Raw genomic sequence first — 25,232 nt, forward strand, 5'->3', positions numbered from 1 at the left:
GAAATCCAACTGATCAACCATGGAGGCCATCAAGAAGAAGATGCAGATGCTGAAACTGGACAAGGAGAATGCCATCGACCGTGCAGAGCAGGCAGAGACGGACAAAAAGGCGGCAGAGGACAAATGCAAGCAGGTGGGAATACAAGAGGAGAAGAAAAAGGGAAAAAAGGAAAGGATGGATGGATTAGAAGTGATGTCGATGACAGTAGAGCAAAATAAACAAAGTGGTTTTGATTGGGTATTAAAATGCCAAATATGTTGGCTTAGAAATTATAGCTAGAAAACATCCAAGGAACAATTTGCTACCTCTTGGCTCATTGATCAGTTGCAACTGAAGGACTACATTTTTAAAAATGCATATATAAAATTAATATTTTTTCTTGTAGAAGAAATACTCAGACCCAGTGTAAGACAAAACATTTTCCTTAAAGGATTTTCTCTTTATCAACTTCTTAAGCTAATCACAACATTGATAAAAATACCAGACATACCTTCAAGAAATACAGTCTGCAAACACTTTTCACATTTATTTATACTACATTCCTCACAGCTAATTTACTTTGCTGTATTGCAATTTGGAAACATTTGAAGTGGGTTTAGTTTGGTTTTGGCATGACGAGTCTTCATGGTAAATTCAACAAAGTTTGTGTCAGTATGTGAAACAGAAACAACTCCTTACAAGGACAGGCTCTCAGGATAAACTCTCAAAACTAGAAGAGGTTGCTTTTTGGTATCAGAACAAATGGTATTAAAAGTAATTTCAATTTTAATTTTAAAAAATCACCATTCAGTAAGGAACACATTTAAAACTTGAAACATCCTTAATGTAAAACACTCAATTCTATACAAACTGGTTGATTGCTACACAACGCTAAACTAGACTTTTCCATGGGAACAAGCCATCTGACACCAATATAGTCTAGAGGAGTACCTAAGTCACCACACCACAACAACATGAGCTGAATGCAAAAGACAATGGGTCTGTATTAATGCTGTTTACAGTGAGGCTGAGCCCCTGAAGGTAGTGTTGACCTGTTCAGTTGATCAGACCACCCAGGATCAGGCTTTGGTCTGAGGGAAGGAAAAAAAGTGATTACATCCAACCCTCCAGTATCAGTCTAAAGAGCCCAAATAGAGCATCTGTACAGTCCATTTGACAGGTGTATCCAACACAGTAGAGACAGCACACACATGACGAGCATGCAAATGGACACAGTAGGCACACAATTTGGGATATCAAACACACACTCTCACATTAGGTTCCAGGCATCTGTGTGTTTCCACTGATAACAGCTGTATTTTTAGACGCAGGAGAGGGTGACAGTGTGGAATTCAGTTGGATTATCAGACGTACTTCATGAGCTCACAGGGGAACACTGATTAAGGGGAACACTTATCCCAAAGAGTGTATGTGTGTGCAGAGGGAGAGAGAGGACGAAAGGGGGATAGAGAGAGAGAAAGAGAGAGAGAGGGAGAGGGAGAGGGAGAGAGAGAGAGAGAGGATTAGGCTCTGCATACCAGGGTCCATGTCATGAGTGACTGGTAATAAACCATTACCATTTAAGCGTTCCCAAACATCATAAACGTGATTAGACTTACAAATCAGCCACTGCTGCTTTATCACCAGTTTGAATTTAAACACCTTGTCCTCAACAATGTCCCCTCAGACAGAATCATTATTTGACTGCATACAGTATGGCAAACACATGAAAAACAAAGAAATTCAAATGTATTTGATCCATCATTTCCCTCATGACACTTGCTTTATCAACTTAATACTTCATGACAACATGACAATTTTTTTTTTATTCTAAAATGATGAAATGTTTCAAATGTGTAGAATGGCACATTGCTTTGGTTTGAGGTGTCAGATGTAAAACATGATTAAATATAGATGTTCATATATTTCAAATCTACAATTGGTGTTGTCAGGACTTCTTACGGAGCACCACACCTCCCAAATCCCAAATAATTTGTACAGTATGCTTGTTTTATACAGTTCATAAGAGTTCTAACAGGGAGTTAGACCTCTCTGAGGTGTAAGTGACCCCAAAAATAAGGTCACCATAGGATAAGATACTGTTTATCAGTTTTTGTCAAACAAAGCAACACATATTTGTGAATGTGATTATCACATAACATGAAATATTTTGTGTAATAAGTCACCTTGAGCTTAGTTAAAATTATTACAAAAACTATCACACATTCAACAGTGAATTTTACAGAACCTCAAACAATGACAAAGTAAAGCCACGTTGAACCAAAACAAGCATTTTAAAGTTTTGAAACTTTTGAGGGTAAACTTCAGTATATTGATCCTTTGTTTATTAGAGTGAAGTTTATGTATTTATTAGAAGTATTTTCAACAAACAAAGTGGTTGTAATAGATTTCATCTCCAATGGAAATAGTAACAAGAATCTCAGTCCACAGGCACAACTGGTCATTACAGGATGGTGGGTTAATTTGGGGGGGGGGGGGGACACAAAAAATAAAAAATAAATAAAATAGAATTTTGGTTAAAGACACTGACCAGATACAGTGTAGTGCACTGGACTAACAGTGTTTTCTTTTGTAGCTGGAAGAGGAACTGCTAGACCTCCAAAAAAAGATGAAGCAGACGGAGGATGAACTGGATAAATTCTCTGAGGGCCTGAAAGATGCTCAGGAGAAACTGGAACTGTCTGAGAAGAAGGCTGCAGACGTGAGTGAAAAGTCACACACATATATTACACACACAAAGAGTCAGAAGATCAGCGTAAACTGATTTTCAGTTCAGTTGACTGATGATATGAAAATAAACCACCTTTTATATACAGCAATAATGGGACAGCTCTGTTTCACATTGAGTTTGAATATTGTACATGCAAAACGATCATGAGAAGAGGCTTCTACTTCCTGAAAGTTGATTACTTGCTCATTCCAATCCTGACATCGATCAACACACACTCGCGTTACCATGGCCCTGTTGAAAAGTAGAGCCAATTATTCCACAGCTGGAGTTTTTAAGTCAGCACCAGCTGTGGGTTTACTTTGATCCACTGTGAATGGTTTGGAGCACTTCAGAGACCGTCACATTCTTGTGCAGCCACTCCTGAAAGATGAGCACATGGATAAACTGTAACCCCAAACACACACAAATACGCACACACGCACACGCACACATTCACTCTGGTCCTACAAACCAGAGCAGTACAGGTTAACAGACCACTATCATCATGCAAGTTCACTACACTCATTCTACAGTAACAAAATGGACTGTCTTCATGTTTTCTGTCCATCTTACAGGGTTTTACTGCTTACTTCTGAGACTTGAATGCCAATCAGAAATGTCAACATTATATAAACGTAAAATATGACATGGATTGAATGTTATATAATTTTCTTGTGTAAGCAGTTTTAGGATGACAAAAATGCAAACGGATAGCTTTGCTGTCATACTGTAGGCCTGTGTTGGTGATTTCCAACCATGCATGTACCCAAGGGAGTATTTCTGTTACATTGAAGATCCAGCTAACTAACTCAACTAAATTCAACTAAAGAAACTGGTTAAAAATAATACATTACCATATTCTTATTTAGGAGGACGATAAATAGCATAGGTAGATTCGCAGATGTACAATAATGATCACATTTCTAATAAACCTGAGTCACCTGTCACCACATGTTGCAATTGAAAACTAGTAAGTAATAAGTTAACTAATGAAATAGATCAAATTAATGGATAAATGGTTGCATGCTCCAGGTTCTGCTAGTCTAAGTAGTTGTACACATACAAACCTGACCAAAGCAACCAAAACAATGACAATTCAGTTGTATGAAAAAAACACTGCAACAATATCCACTTTTATGTAATTAATAGTATATAAATCTATGACTATGCTAGCTTGTCTGTTGAGGCTGTGGTGAGTCACAAACAAACAAAAAACGTTTGGACCACTGCTGTGACACACTTTCCATCTCATATAGGGAGCCTATGAATCAATTATGCAATTATACTATAATAGGGTGACTTTGTCCTCTATGCCAAACACAAACTCGTTGTCATGTTTGTGAGAGCATTTTGTATACACAGTAATTAAATGTAGCAGAAAATTAGACCATTCATTCTTCTGTGGCTAATCAGTTGCAATCTGGGAAAAAAAGATCATATTTTATATTGTTGGCAACACTGCAGACCACACTGTGCTGTATATCTGTCAGTTGTTGTTCCTCTATCATTTGGGTGTGTTTGTGTGTGAGAGAGAGAGAGAGAGAGAGAGAGAGAGAGAGAGAGAGAGAGAGAGAGAGAGAGAGAGAGAGAGAGAGGCAGTAGAGGGAACTCAAATCCATTCAAAGCACAAAAATAGCGGGCCTTATTAGGGAATCATTAATACTGAAGATAAGGCTAAAATCCTGTTCATTTCAATTTATCAGTCAAATCCCACTTCAATAACAACACATCAGAATGCAGTAAGTCATTCCAATGAGATTACTAAACAAACCGTTCAGAGAAAAAGCTTCATGGAAAAAGAAATCTCCCCAGCTGCCACCAAGATGTTGTATTGTTTGAGTCTTGTGGAGGATATCCCAGGGAAATGCAGTGTTGTACTACACACAAAGAAAAGGGAAGTGTCTGACATACAGACACTGAGACTGAGGCCGAGACATGCTGGATTATCCTCACACAGTGATTAAATAAACTCTGAGAATAGTTCTGAGAAGCAACACATGTAAAGTGGGTCAAGTGGGCCCCTGGAAAAAGTGCTTGTTGAAGTTGTGGTTTAAGTGTGAGTAGGAGTAGCTGGGTGTGCTGTAGTATCAGTGAAGAGACATTAAGCATCCCAACTTTTATTATTTTGGAAGAAGTATTCAGATCCTCTACTGAAGCGAAAGTACCAATACAGCAATATAAAAATAAGTAATTACAAGTAAATTCCTGCATGGGTATCAGCAGCAAAACATACTTAAAGTATTACAGTAAAAGTACTTATTCCGTCTCTCTCAATGGTATATTATTATGTATGCCATCATTAGATTATTAGTAGTGACGCATCAGTGTTTAAGCAGCATGTTACTGTTGTAGCTGCTGGAGGTGGAGCTAGTTTAAACCACTTTATATACAGTTAGCTGCTTTAGTTCAGTGGTTCCCAACCTCGGGGTTGGGCCCCTCCAAAGGATCACCAGATAAATCTGAGGGATTGTGAGATGATTATCTGTTTTCAGGTTTAAGACTTTCTATTTTTTTTGGTGAAATTGAACATTTAATAGAAATGAAACCATGTGAGAATTTTAGAGGGAAAAATCACTATTTGGTGGAGCTGTTAACAACTCATAGACATCTGAAATGTGGCCCCGACCATACACTGCTTTTTGTAAGACATCCAAAGACAAAAAGGTTGGAAACCACTGGTTTCATCTTTAACAATGTGTTGCAATTTAAAAGATTTTTATATTATCCATTGTGTCAAATCTTCATCTGAAAAGTAACTAAAGCTGTCAAATAAATGTTGTGGAGTAGAAAGTACAATATTTCCCTCTGAAATGTAGTGGAGACAAGTGGAAGTATAAAGTAGCATCAAGTTGAAATACTTAAGTAAAGCACAAGTACCTCAAAACTATAAAGAACCGTACTTGAGTAAATGTATTTAGTTACATCCACCACTGAAAAAAGGGTGTTTGCTGTGATGTATTTACTGTGACAGTGACTCCAAAATCTCCATCCACTAAAACTGCTCTACTCCACTTTTATGAATTCCCTTTCCACATGTGACTTATTAGAGGCAGCAGTCAAGTCATTACGCATCTGAATTCACACAGTGAGCGCGACCAGATTGGAAACCTGGAGGGGGCTGGGAAAGCAGAACAGTGAGCCAAAGACCCCAACAAGCAAGCAGTTGTGATTCTGCTGATATTTAGGTCATAACAGTTCATTGCCAGCTCAAGTAATCAGACAGAAGAGTCTGTCTTTGGGAGTCTTGTACCATCATATAATATCTGGACACTGGCTGCAGAAAAGGAAAGGTGGTGAGAGTGGAAGAGTATGGCACCACGTATAGACTTAGTGCAGGTAATGATAGCACCACTCTCCAAGGCAACAATTACTTTTTTGGGGGAAACTGTGGTGTGATGGCCAGCCAGGCAGAGAAAACAGAGAGCAGGCGGGGGATCTGGTATGTCAGGAATGCAGCTAAGGCAAACAGAAAGCCCCACACTCCAGTGTCTAATAAAATCAATGCTTCCAGCTTTTCCGGTGCAAGGGGTAAATCAGACAGAGAGACCCAATCAACAGACTGATTGTGAGAGATTTTCCTCTTCACACACTCAACAGCAGGACTGAATTTGAGCTCAACCTGGGCTGGACTGAGCTGAAATCTGCTGGCTTATACTTACTCAACGTTGTTTGCTTAAAGACTGATCATGTGAATGGGAAATGGAGAGAGGGTAAACACAGGCAGGGCTATCAGTGAAACATGAAAGATTGAGCATAAATCTGATTTACACCCACACAGTAAACATCATCTATGAGCAGGCAGGTGGTAAATGATGTATGTTTGCCGCCCCCCTCATACACACACACACACACACACACACACAAGACAAACACTTCCTCAAAAATATACATTCATGAATTCACATTCATGAATAATATTTCACATATAAATGTTTGCTATAAAACTGATTTTCCTAAAGGTAAGCGGGCTGTCAATAGAAAAATGATGTAAATTATGTAAATCATGAAGATCAATAATGTGATAAACATGTGGTTAGTTCATTGGAGGTTTTATGTCAAATGTTTTATTCATTCGCTGGTCAGATATTAGAGTCTTAAACTGTAGTTTACTGAAAAACAAAACACCAGAAATACCACTGACATACCACTGCTTATAAACAGTGACAGAGAAAACAGGTTTGACGAAAACTCACATTCCTACAACCTTTGAAATACCAACATAAGCCAAATTAAACTGACTATGAACTATGTCGTTTTAAAAGCATTACTTTTTTCCTTGAACAGTTTAGATCCGACAATACAGGCAAGATTTAGATAAATACAGTCATATTATGGCATCTTCTTCAGCCCTGCGTTTTGTACAAAACAATCTTATTATTACTGTTTAATTTAAAATTGTAGTAAAGATGAAGTACAGTACCAAACAAAAAATGATGGCTAAAACTATGTGTAAACTATAGTAGACTAATGTAACTGTGCAGCCATGAACTTGAATTGTAATATTTCTCTGACTGTAAGCATTGTGTAATAGGATTATATATTATTTCAATATAAGATTATATAACCCAACTGATACAAGATTTTTAAAAGCAATACTAATATTTATATTTGACAGTACTATTAACAATATATTGGCTGTGCTTCTTTAAAAAAACCCATTTACACTAAACATAAACAAACATTATTTGATAAGGATCTCTTAAATTTGGTTATTAAAGGCTTGTGGCCAAAATATGAGACAGCCATTTGAAAGCTGAAACATAAACTAGGGTGAACAAACTGATATGGTGACACTGATCTTTTGTATAAGTATATTTGCATTTCTTGTTGGTTATTGGCTGACATACAGTATATACTGATTTATCTGTAAGAAGATAATGCTGACTTTTACATTGGTCAAGCACTATATGATACATATATTAGCAAATCAGTGGTTTCCAAACTTTTTGACTTTCAATCCTTTAAAGCTAAGGGAGCTCACACATCTCCTATGTGATCTTTGAGTATCTTAAACAAAAAGTTATGTTTCATTCTGTGATTAATTTACAGTCATTAAGAGGTTAAAGTTGTTGGCATTTTACAAGAAAAAGAAAATATTTGAGAAAATGTTGTCTTGTAGCAACACACGACCCCCCCAGATTGATCTTGTGTCCCATTTGGAGGGTCCTGTCGTCCAGGTTTGGAACCACAGATACATCCTATATGGCATGTTGTAAAAAGCAGACACATATTCCATATTAAGCTCTAATGCTGGGTGAAAACTTAAAAGTATGTTTTCCTTCTTCTTCCTCCAGTTGAATATTTGAGCTTCACTGTGCAGAATGATGTATGTGCAGAGTTTGACACTTGAAGGCTGTTTTCATATTCATCTGCTTAAAAAGTGGAACGTTTTCTGAGCTCGTTGAAAAAACAATTTTTAGGTTTGTGCCTACTAGCTTGATTTGTGATTTGTTTCCAAACTTCACCCACCGACCATGATGAGATGCACACTTCCTTCTGCATGGTGAGACAGTTGGTGGGTGTAGTTCGGTCGAAAGAAAATAGTTCCTATAGAAACTGCTCACAGTCATAATTTCTGAAAAAGAGCGATTGCTGTTGAGTTTTTTTAATGTACAATATACAATATACTTTTTTATTGTCCTTAGGGAAATTTGTCTTGGACTCAGCAACTGCGCCATAAATACCTTGAGAGCCACAATGACAACAAACACTACATCATCAGCCATACCATCCCAGTATTGCACATATCCCATAACATTGCACACAACGCATACATACACCAATGGGAAAAACATGCTAAAAGATCACCATAATAAACGCACTATAAAATTATTGCACAATCTTCGGGCTTAAGCAGCATTGTTTAGGTTGAGTTTGCAGTTAGGGACTCTATATCGTCTACCTGAGGGTAGCTCATATTCTAAATGAAGAATATGGGATGGCTCGGTCGCTATCCTCTGGGCTTGCCTAACAACAGTTTGTTCATAAATAGACTGCAAGGTCTGATAGTCACTTCTTCCTATCACCTTCATTGCCGTATTTATGGTGCTTTGAGCACCACGAGCCGAGTGCCATCCAGTTCCATTTTATTCGAGAGAAGGCAGACATCTCTAAGGCCAATATCTCCAACACATTGCATCTCACACCAAAACAATCTAAATGGATAAACCGCACGACAGGTAAGAGGAAAAATATGCACTTTTGATTTTCGGGTGAACTGTCCCTTTAAACGTTTGCATATCCTGGAATTTTTAATGAGGGATAAGGAAAAGATGTAATTTTAAGGATTTTAATGAGTTAATCAAACCATGGCAAAACCATATTAGACACATAATATTATTTATAACACATCTTAAAAAATGTTTGTGAGTGGCGTCTAAACAATGAACACTAAGTGAAAGCCATTCATCCTGATGTTTTTCCTTCTTGTCCCCTTGAAAGTCTCATAGCAGTGATCACATCAGTCACAGGGATCAGCTTTTGTACACACACACACACACACACACACACACACACACACACACACACACACACACACACATACCTAGGTCACTTTTGGGGACACCACATAGACTTACATTCATTTCTTGTAGACTTACCCTAACTCTAACCACCACTTACCTAAACCTAACACTGACCCAAAAATCAGCTCATAGACACACACACACACGTTCGCTCACACACACACGCCCCGCCCTCTCTGACCTCATCGTCCCAATCATCTCTCTCCTCCTCCGGCCTCCACAGTCTGGCGCTCTCTGCTTTTCTCACCGCGCAGCCTTTTTTCAATCCTCCTCCTCAAACTGTAAGTGTCCGGACACAAACTGCCACATTCCTGCGGACAACTTTCAATACTGCTCATGAGCTTTTCATTCCTACCGACCAGAGGAAACATTTGGACAACACCTGGACACTCTCACTTCCTGGTTATATAACTTTTGTTGCACTTGAACAACTCCTTTACATTCCTTAAGACTTTGGCTCGGGACGGACATCCGTTTTTTCCTCATTCAAAACAACGATTTAAGTATTTTTCCGCGTCTTAATATAAATATCAACACACCAAATAAGCGGCAGGGCTAATATCCTGCGTTTTGTTTGTTTGCACAAGCCAGAAATAGTCTTAACTGATTTTTCTACCTGTAGTCTTAAATTAAGTAACAAAACAGTCAACAATGGCAGGTATGAACTCTCTGGATGCTGTGAAGAGGAAGATTCAGTGTTTGCAGCAGCAAGCCGACGACGCAGAGGACCGAGCTCAGGTCCTGCAGAGAGAGCTGGACGGTGAACGGGAGCTCCGAGAGAAAGTGAGACAGTCAAATCTTCTTTTTTTTCCCTTTTTTTTCTTTTTTGGAACGTCTTTTCTCTATTTCCCAATCCTGCTCTTTTTCTAGCGCTCAGATCTAATCTGTCATACATATAACTTCTTCTTATTCGCCTCTGTGGCTCTAAAAAGTAATGCGTGAATGTCATTGATTCATTCGCGGGCGTGATTGTGCCACAATGCAAGGCGTTGGTCTGTAATGAAAAAAAGTTTGGATTCCTGCAGGTCTGTGCGCATGCTCAGTGATGTCTGATTCACAGGCCTCTGTAAGAAATACTGTGAATAATGTGGACCACGTAGACAGCATTGAATGTGTGTTTTTATAATCAATTAGATCCACCAGATTGCTTTCCATTACTGCAAATCATGGCCAATGCTTCATTTAATTAGCTGTTGATCAGCTTTGAGAGCTGCCTACATTCAGATTTATGGGATAATGTTGTGAAGCTCTAGTGGAAATGTTCACTTTTCTCTCTCCTGGTGATTTGCTCAGTGGCACTTCAGCAGAGTGGATGTGTGCCAGCAGCAGCTGCCTCCTCTGACGGCAGGAAAATAAAGGGTACAGACTAAAGGTGTGCCCTCCCTGTTATTAGGGGGTCAAAAATACATTGAAAAAAACTTTCATGTGTTACCTTTCGACATACAGTATCAGCAGTAGTTGCACACCCAAGTCTGTAATTAGGGCAAGTCATTGTTGAAGTTCCACAAACGTGTGTGGTTTTTCAAAGCAGACTCGATTAAGTGTCGCAAGTGACTCATCCGTTTCCACCAAGCTCTGTCACCTGCCTGTCTCTTGACTCTTCCCCCATCAGGGTTTTATAGCTACACACAGAAAAGGGTAGAATAGTACAGAAAATTGCTTAGCAGCACATTTGGGTCACAGTCTTGACTTGTTTCACATGCTACTTTTTATGGTGTACGGTGCCATATCCTTTGCATAGGAGCTGGTTAATGACAGGACAAGCAGGGAGATTCAAGGAGAGTGGGAGGGGAAGGTGTGGCTGTAAAGATATGGGAGCTGAGATGATGAAAGGAGCAGGCCTGTTGTAGGACTTACCCCTTTGTTACAGGCTGCCTATTAGATAACAGGGCTACCTTTTTAATTTGACAATTGGGCGTTTACTATGCTTTTGAGGACAATAGTTCTGATGTGAGCTTGTATATTAACATAAGTCACGTTAGTAATAATGTTAAAAGACAGTCCAAGTATTTGAATGTGGAGCCATCTGTTATGTAGGGAGACGGTATGATTGCATACTTCTTCGCTCCTCTAATAGACTTCAAATACTTGTTTTTTTTTTCATGTGAAGTCAGTTCAGTTCAAGTGCATTGACGCAGGTAGAGATAATTGAGGAATGAAGTGGTGCAAGATTTCAAAAATAGCTGCATGGTTGTTGAAAAAGTGCTCTGGTTGAACATATTGTTCATATTCCTCTTCCTCTTGTGGGATAAGACACACACCTCTTAATTCATTTCTGATGTTAAATTAGGCCACTATGTCACATGTGTTGCATGTAAAGGGTGGGCGTGAGAACAGTATTTGTACCAGAGCTGAGAGTAGTGACACATGCACAGACTTTGGTGGCAGAATTTGGCTGCCAAATTGGACTTTTCAGACTGCACCTTTCTGTATTTTAGACATAAGGAATGATCAGCTTCAGAGCAGCTATGTCACATTTTGGGATAGACTTATTCCATTTCACCCCTGTCAGCCTTAATGAGTAAAAGCAGTTTCAGCTGTCACATATCTTAATCCCTGTGCTTTCAAAGTCAACTAGAGCAGTGCGTTTGTGTGGCGGACTGGTGTGGTCCCATATGTGAATAATTAGAGCAACCTGGAGTGATTCCTTAGCACAAAAACTCTTTCATCGGAGCACGGGGAGATCAAAACTGGACCCGTGCTGAGTGTTTTAAGGTAATGAATCACTGTTTGAAAATGTGGAGGCAAAGAGAAAAAAAGCCAACCACATCTTGCACTAAAAATGAAACGTAATTGCTTTATGTTATTACTAGTGTGGTTTTTGACGCCTCCGGAGACGTTACTCAACCGCTCAATAATGCTTTAAGGCTTTGTAACATCACAGAGACATGACACAGACTAGACACACTTATTTAACCTGCTTTATCTTAAGCTATAGTTCTTAATGAGCTGTTCATTTTTCACAGTAGTTATGCTGGCTTGGTGTTTGAAGGGTCCACAGAGGTCTGAATCATTTGCTTCATGTATGACCCAGAGAGTTGTGTGAGAGCAGCACAGATCAACCAGGTACCACTTATGGTTTGTTGACTTAATAAAAAAAAATATATCACCAATGATCAGTAATGAGGACAAAAATCCATAAAATGCACAAAATCATCCTTTTTCGAAGGCTGATCATGTTTGGTACAGTCATGCTGTCTATGACAAACATAACGGTAGTCATGGTGATCATTTGACCACATAGCATGCAGGGATACAGTATGTGGTTTACTGATCTATATCTAAAACCAGATTAAAAGGAGAAGTGGGACTCAAACCTCAACCCGAGGTATAATAAGCCTTGAGAAGCAGCCTCCTCCCATCCCCACACCCACCCCCACCCCTCCCGCTGCCCCTCCCAGGATGTCGTCTGCCGACTCTGGTCCAGCACTTCCTGTACTTCTACTCCCAACACTTCCTGTCCCTGTGCTCCAGCCCTGATCAACAGGAAGATTAGTGTGCACACTGGTTATAGAGTTTCTACATTATTTAATATTACAGTTAGTGGTGTTCAACTCACTTTAAACACATTTTAAATGTCCACATCAGTTCATTTGAAGTAGTTTTACATAGTAGCTCATCTTATAAGACTTCTTCACAGATTTAGCACTGCACTCCTATAATAATGTGTAGACTTTTGATGATTAGTTCAATAAAAAAAGGATGAAAATGGATGCAGAAAAAAACAGACAGACCTTCTTTTTTATACCATGTATTTATCTTACTTGTCCTCGGTCTGTTAACCTCACTTCTTTCTAATGCCACACTCCAAGATTTTTTCCATTTTCAAACTTCTTCATTCCCAGCTGACACAACCTCAAGTGATGTCACTTATGGCAGTTTATCAGATGTTATGTCGCTCCCCCTGGAGCCACAAATGCCTTTTACACAACTTTTTCACAAATGCTGTATGGCTCCTGAAGACCTTTGAACAGACTTTGATGTGTAAAATTGGGGAATTTCTCCTTTTCTCTTAAGCACAACTATCCTCAGCTCTTCGATTTGTCAAAATGAACTAAAGGTGTCTTCTGTTTGCTGTTTTTTGTGGTTTTCTGCTGGGCCTCTAGCAGTCTCCAGCAGATTCTGTGGAAAGAATTGCTTCCTGGTTTTACTATTTTCTTTGGACTTTCTCCCTGGGAATAGCTCAGCTTTCCAAATATAACACATGTTGATGCATATCGGCAGTCACTACTGGCGTTCTGGGGAACACTCCCATGTTAGTGGCTTGTGGCTTTACTGATTATTCAGGCCAAGGTTGCAGAATTTAGTTCAAGCAAGGAGGAGAATATATTTGTACAGTCAGTGCTGGCATGAAGTCATTAAGCTGCAATTAGAGAGTGGAAATGTGTTTTATGTTGCGCTTATATTACATATGTATCAGTGTTAGGGTTTAAAATCCAACAAGTTAGTCTGCTTCTTGTTTATTGGTGCATGTTCTCCCTGTAAAGTGGGCAGGTTTGGTTAGAACAATTAATTGTTGGTATTTTTGTCATTGCTTCATGTCACAACAGGCTCTCTGCCTCTGATAGCATGTCTGTGCTAGTACTGCAGAGTGGAAATGGAAATGGCATCTAGTGTGGCTGAAAGAAGCATATAAACATTTTTATTGCTAGGATGTTTACTTGACCTGTGGGTACTTAAAATCACCTGCCCTCTATTTGTTGAGAGACCACATAGTTTAAGAACTTTGCTGTTTTCCAAAAAATGTCAAGAAGGTTTATGTAAGTTCCAACAGAAACTGAAAACAAACATCTGTCTGAATCTTATGAAGTTTCCAGAACAGTTTGGCTTCACTTTAAACAGTTAGTAGGTATAGTTTGGGAAACATACCAACTCTAGATCTGTGGGAAATTTAGAAAGCACACTGTAGAGAAAAGGTGGCAGATTACTAAAGAGAGCTCATTGTGATACCTGCCCAGAATTTTAACAACCTTCTTTTACATATCATTCCTCCATGACAGACTGTCCTATACTGTATGCTGCCATCTTTGCATGCCAGATCTTTATGGGAAAAGATTACACACTTGCACACATACAAATTCACATTGAGAGTAGCAAGCAGCAGTGTCAGGAATAACTTCCCCTGGACCCCAACTGCAGTGTGCGGCTCATTAGCCCACTGCCCTGGAATCAGTTAGTAATTAGATCCCTTTTTCACTTGTCCTTGATCCTGTCTCTAATACATGTAATACACTCAGGTATTTTTTAAACCAGTCCCAGCAGAACTGTGCTGTATCTTTAAGTCAGGCTGCAGAACTGTTTACTAAGTGGGGACAAATTGACATTAAATACCCTAAAGGCACTAACCTTAGAAAGCACTGTGCTATATTAAGCTATGCTAAGAGCAGAGTGGCTATTGTGCAGTATATATGTGTGTGAGTTTTTGTTACCTCTGTGGGACTTTTTCCAGTATACACACTGACCTTGTCAGGACCAGTAGTCCTCATGGGGACCAAAATCTTTATGAGGCCAAACGCGGTTTCTGAGGTTCTGGTGAAGGTCCCTAGTAAGGTGTGAATTGAGGTTAGGTGAAGGTTAGTTTTAGGGATTAATTGGTTATGGTTAGGTTTTGGGTTAGGCGGTCCACAATGAATGGAGGTCAATCCAGTGTCCTTACAAGGATAGCTGTGCAAACTTTGTGTGTGTGTGTGTGTGTGTGTGTGTGTGTGTGTGTAAGTGCACCACAATCTTCCTGATACTCCGCCACAAACATTCTCCATAGTTTGTTTTACCATATAAGGCGGCGTGCGTCCTTGGCAGCTGGAGAATGCAAAGTGGGTGCTGAGGAAGGGGCACGTTTACAGGGAGACAGAGAATACCAGCTCTGAAAGAAAGCATGAGAGGAAATGAAAGGATGTGGGCAGCTCACTTCCTGTCACTTTTTTTTTCTGTCAAGATCCTCATTTGAAAAGTTAGTATGTGTTCTTGTAGTAAAGGTTTGTCAATCCACTGTTAATGATTCCTGTGCAGCTTGTGTTGGTATCCTGACTTGTAGCTGAACCAACATAGGTTAAACGATTTTCTAGTTTATTCAACAGTATCTTGAGGATTTACAGGAAAGGCTCAGCTCTTCTGTGGACATGGCTCAGTGAATTAGAGGCATGAGAGAAAGTTCTTTTTTACTTGACACAAGGCTCTTTGTCAATAATGGGATTCCCCCTTTCTGCTCAAATAAATCTGATTCTGATGACAGATAGACACCAGGTTACACACATTTGATAGTGAGTGCAGATATACAATCACCATAGTGGTATCAGCCAAGAGTTTGGTTTGTGTGTTGCTTGACAACCAACCTTTTAACTGGGCAGGAAATGAACCTAGTTTGTAGCTGGTAATTATGTGTGTGTGTATGTTTGAGAGAGGTAGAGACTGACAGAATAAGAGTGTCTGTTTGCATGTTTGCAGTGTGTGTTTGTGTGCGTGTCTGGAAGTGCATTACAGCGTCTGATGTGCCCAGTGTAGCTGACCTAAAGTTCATGAATAGCATGTTTTGTTTGTGCACAGACGGTATTCTCCACAGTACATTGCTTCACTCAGGATTCAGGAAGTAAGGATATCTGTTATTTCAGGCTCCAGTTTAATTCTGTTCAACATTTCTCAGCAGCCAGATGCAGTGTCGACAGCTGTAGGCCTGTGTAAAGGACTGCTGCTGATGTGATTTCAATCTGTCGGCCCGATTTACAACTTTTCATTCATTCCTTGTTGGGTTAGGTTTTCCTCGATCAAGTGCCGGCTTTTTTAACACACGTCAACGCTAGTTCGACAGACATTTCCTGTCTCATATCAGCAGCCTCCCCTGGTAGCAATGGGTGCAGTAGGGCAGGACCTGGGAGATGATGAAAAAGAAACGAGAGAGAGGGAGAGAGAGAGAGAGAGAGGGGGAAAGAGAAAGAGAAACAGCGGTAGAGAGACTGACTGGCTCCAACCAAGTCAGCAGCAGTTTAAGATGACATGGAGAAAAAATCTTAAGAAATTAAAAATGAGGCTTGTGTGTCCTCTGCCAACAAGCAGGAAACCATTTCCTGACATATCGAGTCTATGACAGAATGGAATGAGAGTCTATTTCTTCTCAACACAAACAGACTTAATAACTGCTTTTCATACTGAGTTTCTCTCTGCCGCGTTACCTTTCATGCTCGCTGCCAGCCCTCCTCTTTTGTCTCTCTTAGCAACTGTATCTCACCAAATGAGTAGCAGGATGACTCGCCAACCTGTGAACTAAGGGACAGACACTTTGCCTACTGCCCTGACTGGCAAACTGACTCCTGGACTGAATGACTAGCTAATGAGTCACTGACCTACTAACTGCTGCCCTGTAACTGTGTACAGAATAATGTCTGTTTGTTTAGGAAATTCTCAGCTTGAATACTCACATTTTCAATGAACAGTTCAAAAGTGCAGTTATATTAAGCTGCCCCATAGTCTCTTTGTTGTTGGCTTTTGTATTGAGTCAAATCATGGAGGCTTGGGCTGGTTTCTGGTTTGAATGTGCCTTACTAGGTGGTGGCTGGACAAACTCCCTGGCCAACTGAGAGGAAATGCCTGTGTAGTTGTCTGTTAACTCTCTTTTTTCCTCTCTCTGCCTTTGTTTACCAAGAGCAGAGGAGAAGAAGCCCATTTGTCCTCCCTGCTCAGCCCAGTTGTGGATTCACAGTCACCGGAAATTGACTTTTCATAATCATTTCATTCATATCTAAAGTCCTGCGATCTTCAGATATTATGAAGGATTACACTTTTCCAGCCAGACTCAGCAGTCGTTAGTTGTGTCGATTTATTACAGGCAGGCTCTGCTTCTACAGATGATCCTCCAAGGACCTCCAATTGTCTCTGTTTCACTTATTATTCATCAGCTAAAAACGCGCTTATTGATTCGAGAAACACGAGCCGCCCCAGAGAGCACAAAAGAATAAGATTACAGTATCACCATGGTGCAGATGGAACTGAATGTGTTTCAGTTCACTTTTTGTGAGACGACTTCATGTTGATTCAGTCTTGCTGTAGCTGAAAATTAGCATGAATTTGTGACTGTACAGAGTCAGACAGAACTGAGTGATAAGGCAAAATATCTCCCTGTTGTGAAGCACCAGGGTTATATTCAGGTGATTGTACTTAAAGGTATATATGAAGAATGTGCTCTCCTGTATCCACTGGTAACAGCTTTCTTTAAAGCATTAAAGCAAGTGAATACAGTAGTAAGACTTGAATATATCTCCTTTTCATAAACACTAAACAACATGGAAGAAAGTCCAAGGTGAGAAGTAATACAATCTGTTTCCTAACTTAGGGAGAATGTCTTAAATTTAATAGAGCTGCAACTAACAATTATTTTCATTATCAAATTTGTGGATTATTTTCATAGTAATTGATTAGTAGTGAATAACATGTCAGAAAGATAAAGAGTTATGTTTATGTATATTTCTCTATATTATCTATGTATATATTTAATTATCATAGAGTACTACAGAAGCCAAATATTTACATTTATGAAGCTTGAAGCAGTGAATGTTGAAGTTTTCCTAAAAACCAGTAATAGTCTAGTTTTAAAAATAGTGGAAACTAGAAATTGATGAGCGTCTTGATAGTAGTGGTGGTCCTGGAAATGAAGTAATTTGGGTCATTCTTTATAAGCTTTGATACTTGTCTCATCAAAACATACAAAATAGCAAATTAAATATATATATGACATATATTTTAATGTGTGGCACAGTGTTGATTGTGCTGGACAAACATTTAAAATAAAGCTTCAGGTTACTGTTCTTTTTTTGACTGTCCCTATTTCTGTTCAAACCATGGATTTTTTTCTGTCCCTCTGCTGCCCTTTTTGTGCCTTCTCCCTCTCTTCCTGTTTTACAGAGAGGAATGGGGGGAAGGGTTGACTAGCTTGGATAATTTAAAGTTGAATGAATGACTAAATTTCTCTCTCCCCCACCTTATTTCTCCTCTCAGGCCGAGGGTGATGTAGCAGCTCTGAACCGTAGGATCCAGCTGGTGGAGGAGGAGTTGGACCGAGCCCAGGAGAGGCTGGCCACAGCACTGCAGAAACTGGAGGAGGCTGAGAAGGCCGCGGATGAGAGCGAGCGGTTAGTTTTTTCTTTTTTCTTATTATTTCATTTTAGTATTGGAAATGTATTTTGTGTATTTAAGCATATGATTTCCTGTGTGCGTGTCTTTTGAAAGCTTATCTGTATGTAATCAATCAGAGGGATGAAGGTGATAGAGAACCGAGCAATGAAGGACGAGGAGAAGATGGAGATTCAGGAGATGCAGCTGAAGGAAGCCAAACACATCGCAGAGGAGGCTGACCGTAAATACGAGGAGGTGAGACTTTGACAATTAGAGCTAATGAAGTGGGCTTACATTTTTAATTGGGACACACTCCACCACTGAGGAATTTTTACTCTATAACTTTCTGTCTTTCTGATTGTGTTGAATTGAATTAAAGTCCAAAAATTTCGCACCAAAAATCACCCATATTTCTCCTTCCAGGTGGCTCGCAAGCTGGTGATCCTGGAGGGAGAGCTGGAGAGAGCTGAAGAAAGGGCTGAGCTCTCAGAATGGTAAACCCAAGGAACAAACAAAAGCATAAACATAACCACACATAATGCGCAGGACCTCACCTGTCTCCCTCGATTCAAACCTAAGCATATGTCTGAATGTCTCTCCTCAGTAAAGCCAGTGACCTGGAGGAGGAGCTGAAAAATGTGACCAACAACCTGAAGTCCTTAGAAGCCCAGTCTGAGAAGGTGAGTGTCAGTTAGCAAGAGAGTAATATGTGTGGCACTATCCTCCATGTTTTTTAGTTTTTCACACAAGAAATGTAGAAGTTTTTATTCAGTGATGTTCAAAATAAACGTCAGCTAAATATTTACACCAGTCTGGGATGCACTCACCCACTGTAACAACAAATTTTCCTGCCAAAGGTAAATGAATCTTATCAAGAGGCATCAGTGGTAAAATCTAATCATATTGGCTAATAGTACGACGAGTCTGCTTGACTGTTTATGAAGTTTCTTTTCGTTCTCTTTCGCAAACACACACTTAAATATCCCCCACAGTATGCACCAGGGGCCGGACCTGGTCTCCACTTCCCTGTATCCTATCATTTGGCCTGCTCTAATGGCTCAGTGGACAGTAATTTAGGTGAGCTGTTGTTAGGGAGGGATACCACATCCCCAGAGTATTGTTTCACAGTACCTCCATTATAATTGTGTATTATTAGACCCTACTTACAAACCAGCCATTTATTTTCCCCTCAGGTCATTTAGATGAAAACTTGACAAGAGTTCAAGACCTGAACTCCTACGATATGTAATTGTGGGGAAAAAACAACTCTACATCATCTCCAAACAAACAATAATTCCACAACATAACTAATTAGCCACAGATTATGTTTTTTCATACATGTAGGTTAATGGCTGTACACCAGCGGCCAGTAGAGACCTGCAGCACATTCTTCCTGTTGGCTGCATTCATCCCCAGGCACAGACAGGCAGTATGACAGCATGCCAGGCTCACCACATGACTACTCTGCTTTAGCAATACATGCTTTTGATTTGTTTAGTCAGGCCTGCCATGGTTGGCATGGCAGTACAACCTGTTCCCACCAACACCTGGCCTCTTTTCGTGCCACTTCCTCCCTTCTTACACATCTCTTCTAAAAAGTGGAGCAGAGTGGTGACAGAGCTGTTGGAGCCATTACAATCATTGAATATTAGCTGACGTGCGTTCATGTGTTACACATTAAGAGCTGAACGCAGCTTGTTTGAGCTTGTATTTGTATTTCTGCCACTGATTTAGTAATGTCATTTCTGTCTGTTTACAGTACTCAGAAAAAGAAGACAAGTATGAGGAGGAGATCAAAGTTCTGACTGACAAACTGAAGGAGGTGAGATGATGACTTTGAGATTCACAGATTTCACTGCAGCAAAAAAAAAAGAAGCTTTTTCCCTCTGATGACTTAAACACACTGTGTTTTTAAGACTGACACAAATCAGCAATGTCACACATAAATGAGGACACTTTAATGATACAGAAAAAATTCACTGAGTTATGACTGACTGTGTCTTTATTGCTGTCAGGCTGAGACCCGTGCAGAGTTTGCAGAAAGGACAGTGGCCAAACTGGAAAAATCCATCGATGACCTGGAAGGTATGATATCAGTGCCACTCACATTTTTAAATATTTTTAAAGCTAAATATTCAATGAGTCAGTGGCATGACACATAGTCTGCAACTTTATGAAAAAAAAACAATTATCTGGAACTAAGGATGCCTTTAGTTTTAGTAATTAGGAGACCTGTTTGTTGGTGAACCACAAGCCAATAGTTTAGTGTACGTCCCTGTAGGTCATGGGCTTACTAGCTTACTAATTCTGATGGAGCCAACATCTCAATTCACACATGCACAATTACATAGTTCAGTTTGACATAGATCCCAGAAGGGGTGTCCTATTTCAGCAACACTGGAAATATTTTCTGTGGAGAAGGAAAGGGTTTCCTGCCAAATGTATGGAAACTCCTTACCTAAGACAAGCTAATAAAAAGACCCTTGTTTCTGAAGGACAACTATTCCATGTCAGCTGCAAAGAGGACAGAATGTGCTCTGATGTTTTTAGGTCAGCATTATTTAGTTGCTGAACCACAGGCATCTGTGTTTATAGAGTTATTGGAGCACTTTTATGAGACGTTCAGTACAGGCTTAAATGCTCAAAGCTCGCCCTGCAAAAAAGGAGTTGTGCGCATAATTAGATACGCATCATTCTTTTCTTCCTAGCATTTCTGCATCTCTTAAAAAGTCTGACCTAATTTTTTTTGTCTTCTCCTCCCTCTGCTCTTTTCCTCCATTTGTCTCTCGTTTTCGGCCTGCTTTACGGCTTGCTTGTGTCGCTGCTGTCCCTGACACCTGCCTGTACTTCCTGTCGACCTCTGACCTCCAGATGAATTGTATGCTCAGAAGCTGAAGTACAAGGCCATTAGTGAGGAGCTGGACCATGCCCTCAATGACATGACATCTCTGTAGATGCTCTGGCATTTTTCGCTCTCTCTGCTTCTCACTTCTGTGCATCTTTATCCTGCTCAGACTCTTCACATTCTCTATGTGGATCATATGTGCCTTCTGTCCATCTCACTGTGTAAAAAGATAATTAAAGATACCTTTCTTTCCTACTTAGCAGCTTTTGTCTCTCTGTTCTTTGCTGATATTCGCTCTGTTGTTCTCCCTGTTCGCTGTTTCTATTCATAGTTACATATAGCTTGGTGTAAAATAGGGTAGCAAAACATTTGATGTATAACTTCAGCTATGTAGTGTACAGTGCACTGTTATCAGGTAACCACAGTTTATGTAATTGGTTACTGTTCATAGTCCATCTAATTATCAGCAAGACATGTTATGAAGGTGAGATTTTATTGTTACATTGTTTTGTTGTGAATTAATGCCGTTTGCCTCCCATTCGACACGTTTAAAACCCTCCTCTGGTTTTATAAACTAATCTTTTTTATGATGGTTTCTAATACTATTCATAAAGTACATTCGGATTTCAATCTAATCTAATCTGATGCAACAAATTACCCCACACAGTGTGTTAAAGTTCTCCCAAGTTGAAGTCCATACTGTGTTCAACTAACAGTCTCCTGGCAGAGAATAAAAGTCAGCAGTTTATGGCATGAAATACACTGCAGTGTGGTTGAATGTTTTGCATGTGGCACAATTTAACCAAAGCAGTCATGCAAAACATCTGTCCAGTACAAGAGTTTGCTGTGCAGTTTTGCAAGGGATGCTGTTTGTCAGATCTACAAAGGAGAATGAATTAGCATGACATGACAGTTGTGTTAGCTGTATTATCTGCAGATGGTCAAGGGTTCACTGTGTCATTTGTCTTCTTCCTCTTCTTTTCAGAGAAACTATCACATGCCAAAGAGGAAAATCTGGGCATGCATCAAGTCCTGGACCAGACCCTGCAGGAATTGAACAGCTTATAAACACACGGAGAGGAAGTTGGAGAGGATGAGATCGTCATATAACATTCCATTAATGTTCGACTCCATTCCACATTTCGAGCTGTAAAATCTCTATTCCCTGCGTAAAGGGGGATTAACTTAATGCTTGTCCCTTGATGTGTTTTTTTTCTTTTTCTAAGGCACAACTTTTTTCTTTTTTTTTTTGTGTATGATGGGAAGTCATTTTAAACCCATCGCTTCTTTTGTATCTCCAGCTGTGATTGCAGAAATTCTCTCCTGGAATGATTTTGACCACTTAAATAGAAAACAACTGGCAGTAAATACACCCAAAGAAACCTCAGACCGCTTAAACTGGCCCAATTTGACTTTTTATGTGCACATACATTAAGCCTGTCCAATTACTTTAATGCATAGGCTACAGATGACATTGGGTTTTACTCAAGTCTACCTAAGCATGGCTCTCAAGTGCCACCCAGTGGTCATATGAAGTTATTGAACAGACATTTGACTTCTCTGTGCCCGTCTCAGCAGTATCCTCCTAAATCCACGTGTATGTGTTTAAACAGCATTACGGTCAAATGGACAGGTGACCATATGGAAAGGTTTCAGTGACAACTACCCTAGTCACTGTAGCTGCTCAGTTACTCCAGGCCTCTGTACATTTAATTAAAAGTAACACCTACTCTGCGAACTCCTGATGACTATGAAGCCTACATGTTGAAGAAATGCAGAATATTTACAGTGCAGTGTCAATTTTTTTAATCTACCACCTTCCAGATGTGGCAGCCTGTGCAGAACCTGAGCGCTGTGCATATTGTACCTGCAGTACCTTTCCTAAAGCGTTACCTGACTATTTACACCATCAGCATCGTTGCCAACAATATGCCATAATGTAGCCCATATTTACTAGATTTACAATATATGGTATTGCATGAGCGAGCTAAACCCCAAACCACTGGAAGCTCAGTTAAGTTTTATCAACCATGGATACTTATTGTATATAGTAGAATAATTTTAGGTATGTGGAAAGTTGTATTGCTTTTGATTTTTTTTTTCTTTTTGTCTTTCATTTACACCACTTCTTTATGCCAGGGGAACTCTCAAGACCAAAGAACACTCATACCACGGACAATAAATTCTTAAAATGTTTTATTTTTGTTTGTGATGGTCATCATGGTTTCATCTCATGCCAGGGCCATGATAAGCTCCTCACATTTGATCGAGACCATTTTGAAATATTTCATTCACCAACACCCCCCCCTCTATGTCAACCTAATAAATGTTTTACAGAAATCCTGACTGATTCTAGTTTTTATGCACTCTGCAACTGCTGTGGTCAAGACTACTCTTCATAAAGTGTCTCTTCATGTCAATTTGATACACAATTTATTCTAAGCACAGCCGACTTAAAATGTAGGTACATGATTTGCATCTATCTTTTACTCACATAGCGCCATTCCTGTTCTGCCCTTTTTTTAAAACCCCAATGGAGGGGTGAGATGTAACTCCACATTATCCAGATGCAGAGGGGATTTCCCTACTAAGAATATGCTTTGGAGGGTACAATCAACATCCAGGACCGTGAGGCTCTCACTCATTTATCTGTGATCCCTGCTGCTCCTCGTCATGGGTATTTTGGCACATTTCCGCTCAGGTATATTTCTTTCTGAAGGCACATCCTAGATGGACAAAAGTCAAACATCAGGCATCACGTTGCAGGCAAAATGAGCAGGACTTAGACCTTAAAACTTTTTAGGTCAAAAGTAATCTGACCATGTAGGGTCAAAACTCCTGCAACGCTCGTAGTAAAATGAAAAACTTGTCTTAGATCATGTCTGTCATCCATCAATTCATACAGCTAGGAAAATAAACTGTAAGAGAGCAGTTTGTGACATTTCTCACCTTCAGTTAGTCTGCATTTGCCCCCTCCTGGCTGGCAGAGGATTAGAGAGCAGCCAGAACAAGGCACCACTGTCTGAGCATGGCTGAAGATGGTGGTGATCCTGTAGCAGCCTGAAGAGAATTTAAAGCAAAAACATTATTAATGCTAAAAAAAATATACAAAATCCATGGTGTAAATGAGATGTGTAGTGCAGTAAGGGTCCACACTACCTACCCATGCATTTAACATCCATGAAGTAGGAGTTGGGGCTCTGCATCAGCCTCTTCTTCTTGTGTTTTCCCTTCTCAGCAACCAGACAGGGGTGCATCAGGTCCTTAGCCAGTTGTAATAGAGAGCACACATTTTTTCAACATTTATCATAATACCTCTGATTGTGTGTTTTTTTAAATATTGTATTTCATGTACTTAGTCATTTAAAACAACAAAGCTATTGTCACTTATTGAGTGTTTCGTAACAAGCTGACACCCTCTTCAGTCTGATGGGTGAACTGCTAGTCAGAGCACAGACATGTCCAGGCAAGTCCAACCATCACCCATAACAACTGCGTATAATCAAACTCTATACAGAACATAATAAGAATAATAAGGCTAATTAATGTTATATTCCTGTTTATCAGCTGATTAATAACACTTTCTCTCGTATATTTTATAATGTTTTTAGATTCATAACAAACAGGCGACACGACAGTATTGTGCAGATTCAAAATCTGATGTAACAATTGCTAACATTTTACACTGTTTCACCAGAAAAAGAGAAATAAAAAGATCTCACTTACGGGCATTTTGCTCTTATCACTCAGGTTTTTCCGTCCAAAGAAAGTAGCAAATAAGTAAGTACGACGTTAGTGCTGAAGTGCGCCTCTCTCAGTACAGTCACCTGTTGACTGATGTGTGTTTACTCATTCATACCGGGACAGATTGAGTGGGCGGAGTCTACAGCATTTGGAAATCCGATATTGCTGGCTGAAAGGGTTAACGTTGAGTACATACGTTACCTTAATTATTACTTTTATAAACAATATAAAGCAAGAGTCAAAAACATCTATGAATAGAAAATAGAAAATAGAAAAGCCCGTCTCAATGCTAGTCTATCCAGCTTG

The 25,232-nt window shown here is 39.7% G+C and overlaps 2 protein-coding genes across 5 annotated transcripts; one reads left to right on the forward strand and one right to left on the reverse strand.

Annotated features, from left to right (window-relative positions):
• Window positions 1–19: 19 nt before the first annotated feature.
• tpm4a (tropomyosin 4a) lies at window positions 20–23,525 on the forward strand. Of its 4 annotated transcripts, none has more exons than XM_053321642.1 (9): window positions 20–133; window positions 2,577–2,702; window positions 18,221–18,354; window positions 18,475–18,592; window positions 18,761–18,831; window positions 18,942–19,017; window positions 20,097–20,159; window positions 20,353–20,422; window positions 22,168–23,525. In XM_053321642.1, exons 1-9 carry the CDS (start codon window positions 20–22, stop codon window positions 22,248–22,250), a joined length of 855 nt encoding a protein of 284 aa, XP_053177617.1. In that variant the 3' UTR covers window positions 22,251–23,525. The 4 variants fall into 4 exon arrangements, with proteins under 4 accessions (XP_053177617.1, XP_053177618.1, XP_053177620.1 ...); XM_053321643.1 differs by lacking the exon at window positions 22,168–23,525 and adding an exon at window positions 21,209–22,115; XM_053321645.1 differs by lacking the exons at window positions 20–133; window positions 2,577–2,702; window positions 22,168–23,525 and adding exons at window positions 9,444–10,018; window positions 21,209–22,077.
• Window positions 23,526–23,670: 145 nt separating this feature from the next.
• LOC128361262 (40S ribosomal protein S27-like) lies at window positions 23,671–25,010 on the reverse strand. The gene is made up of 4 exons (XM_053321646.1): window positions 24,909–25,010; window positions 24,346–24,445; window positions 24,132–24,242; window positions 23,671–23,908 (listed from the first exon to the last, which is right to left on the reverse strand). Exons 1-4 carry the CDS (start codon window positions 24,912–24,914, stop codon window positions 23,880–23,882), a joined length of 246 nt encoding a protein of 81 aa, XP_053177621.1. The 5' UTR covers window positions 24,915–25,010; the 3' UTR covers window positions 23,671–23,879.
• Window positions 25,011–25,232: the final 222 nt, after the last annotated feature.

Source organism: Scomber japonicus, chromosome 7 (genome assembly GCF_027409825.1).
Source record: "Scomber japonicus isolate fScoJap1 chromosome 7, fScoJap1.pri, whole genome shotgun sequence".
Taxonomy (NCBI): domain Eukaryota; kingdom Metazoa; phylum Chordata; class Actinopteri; order Scombriformes; family Scombridae; genus Scomber; species Scomber japonicus.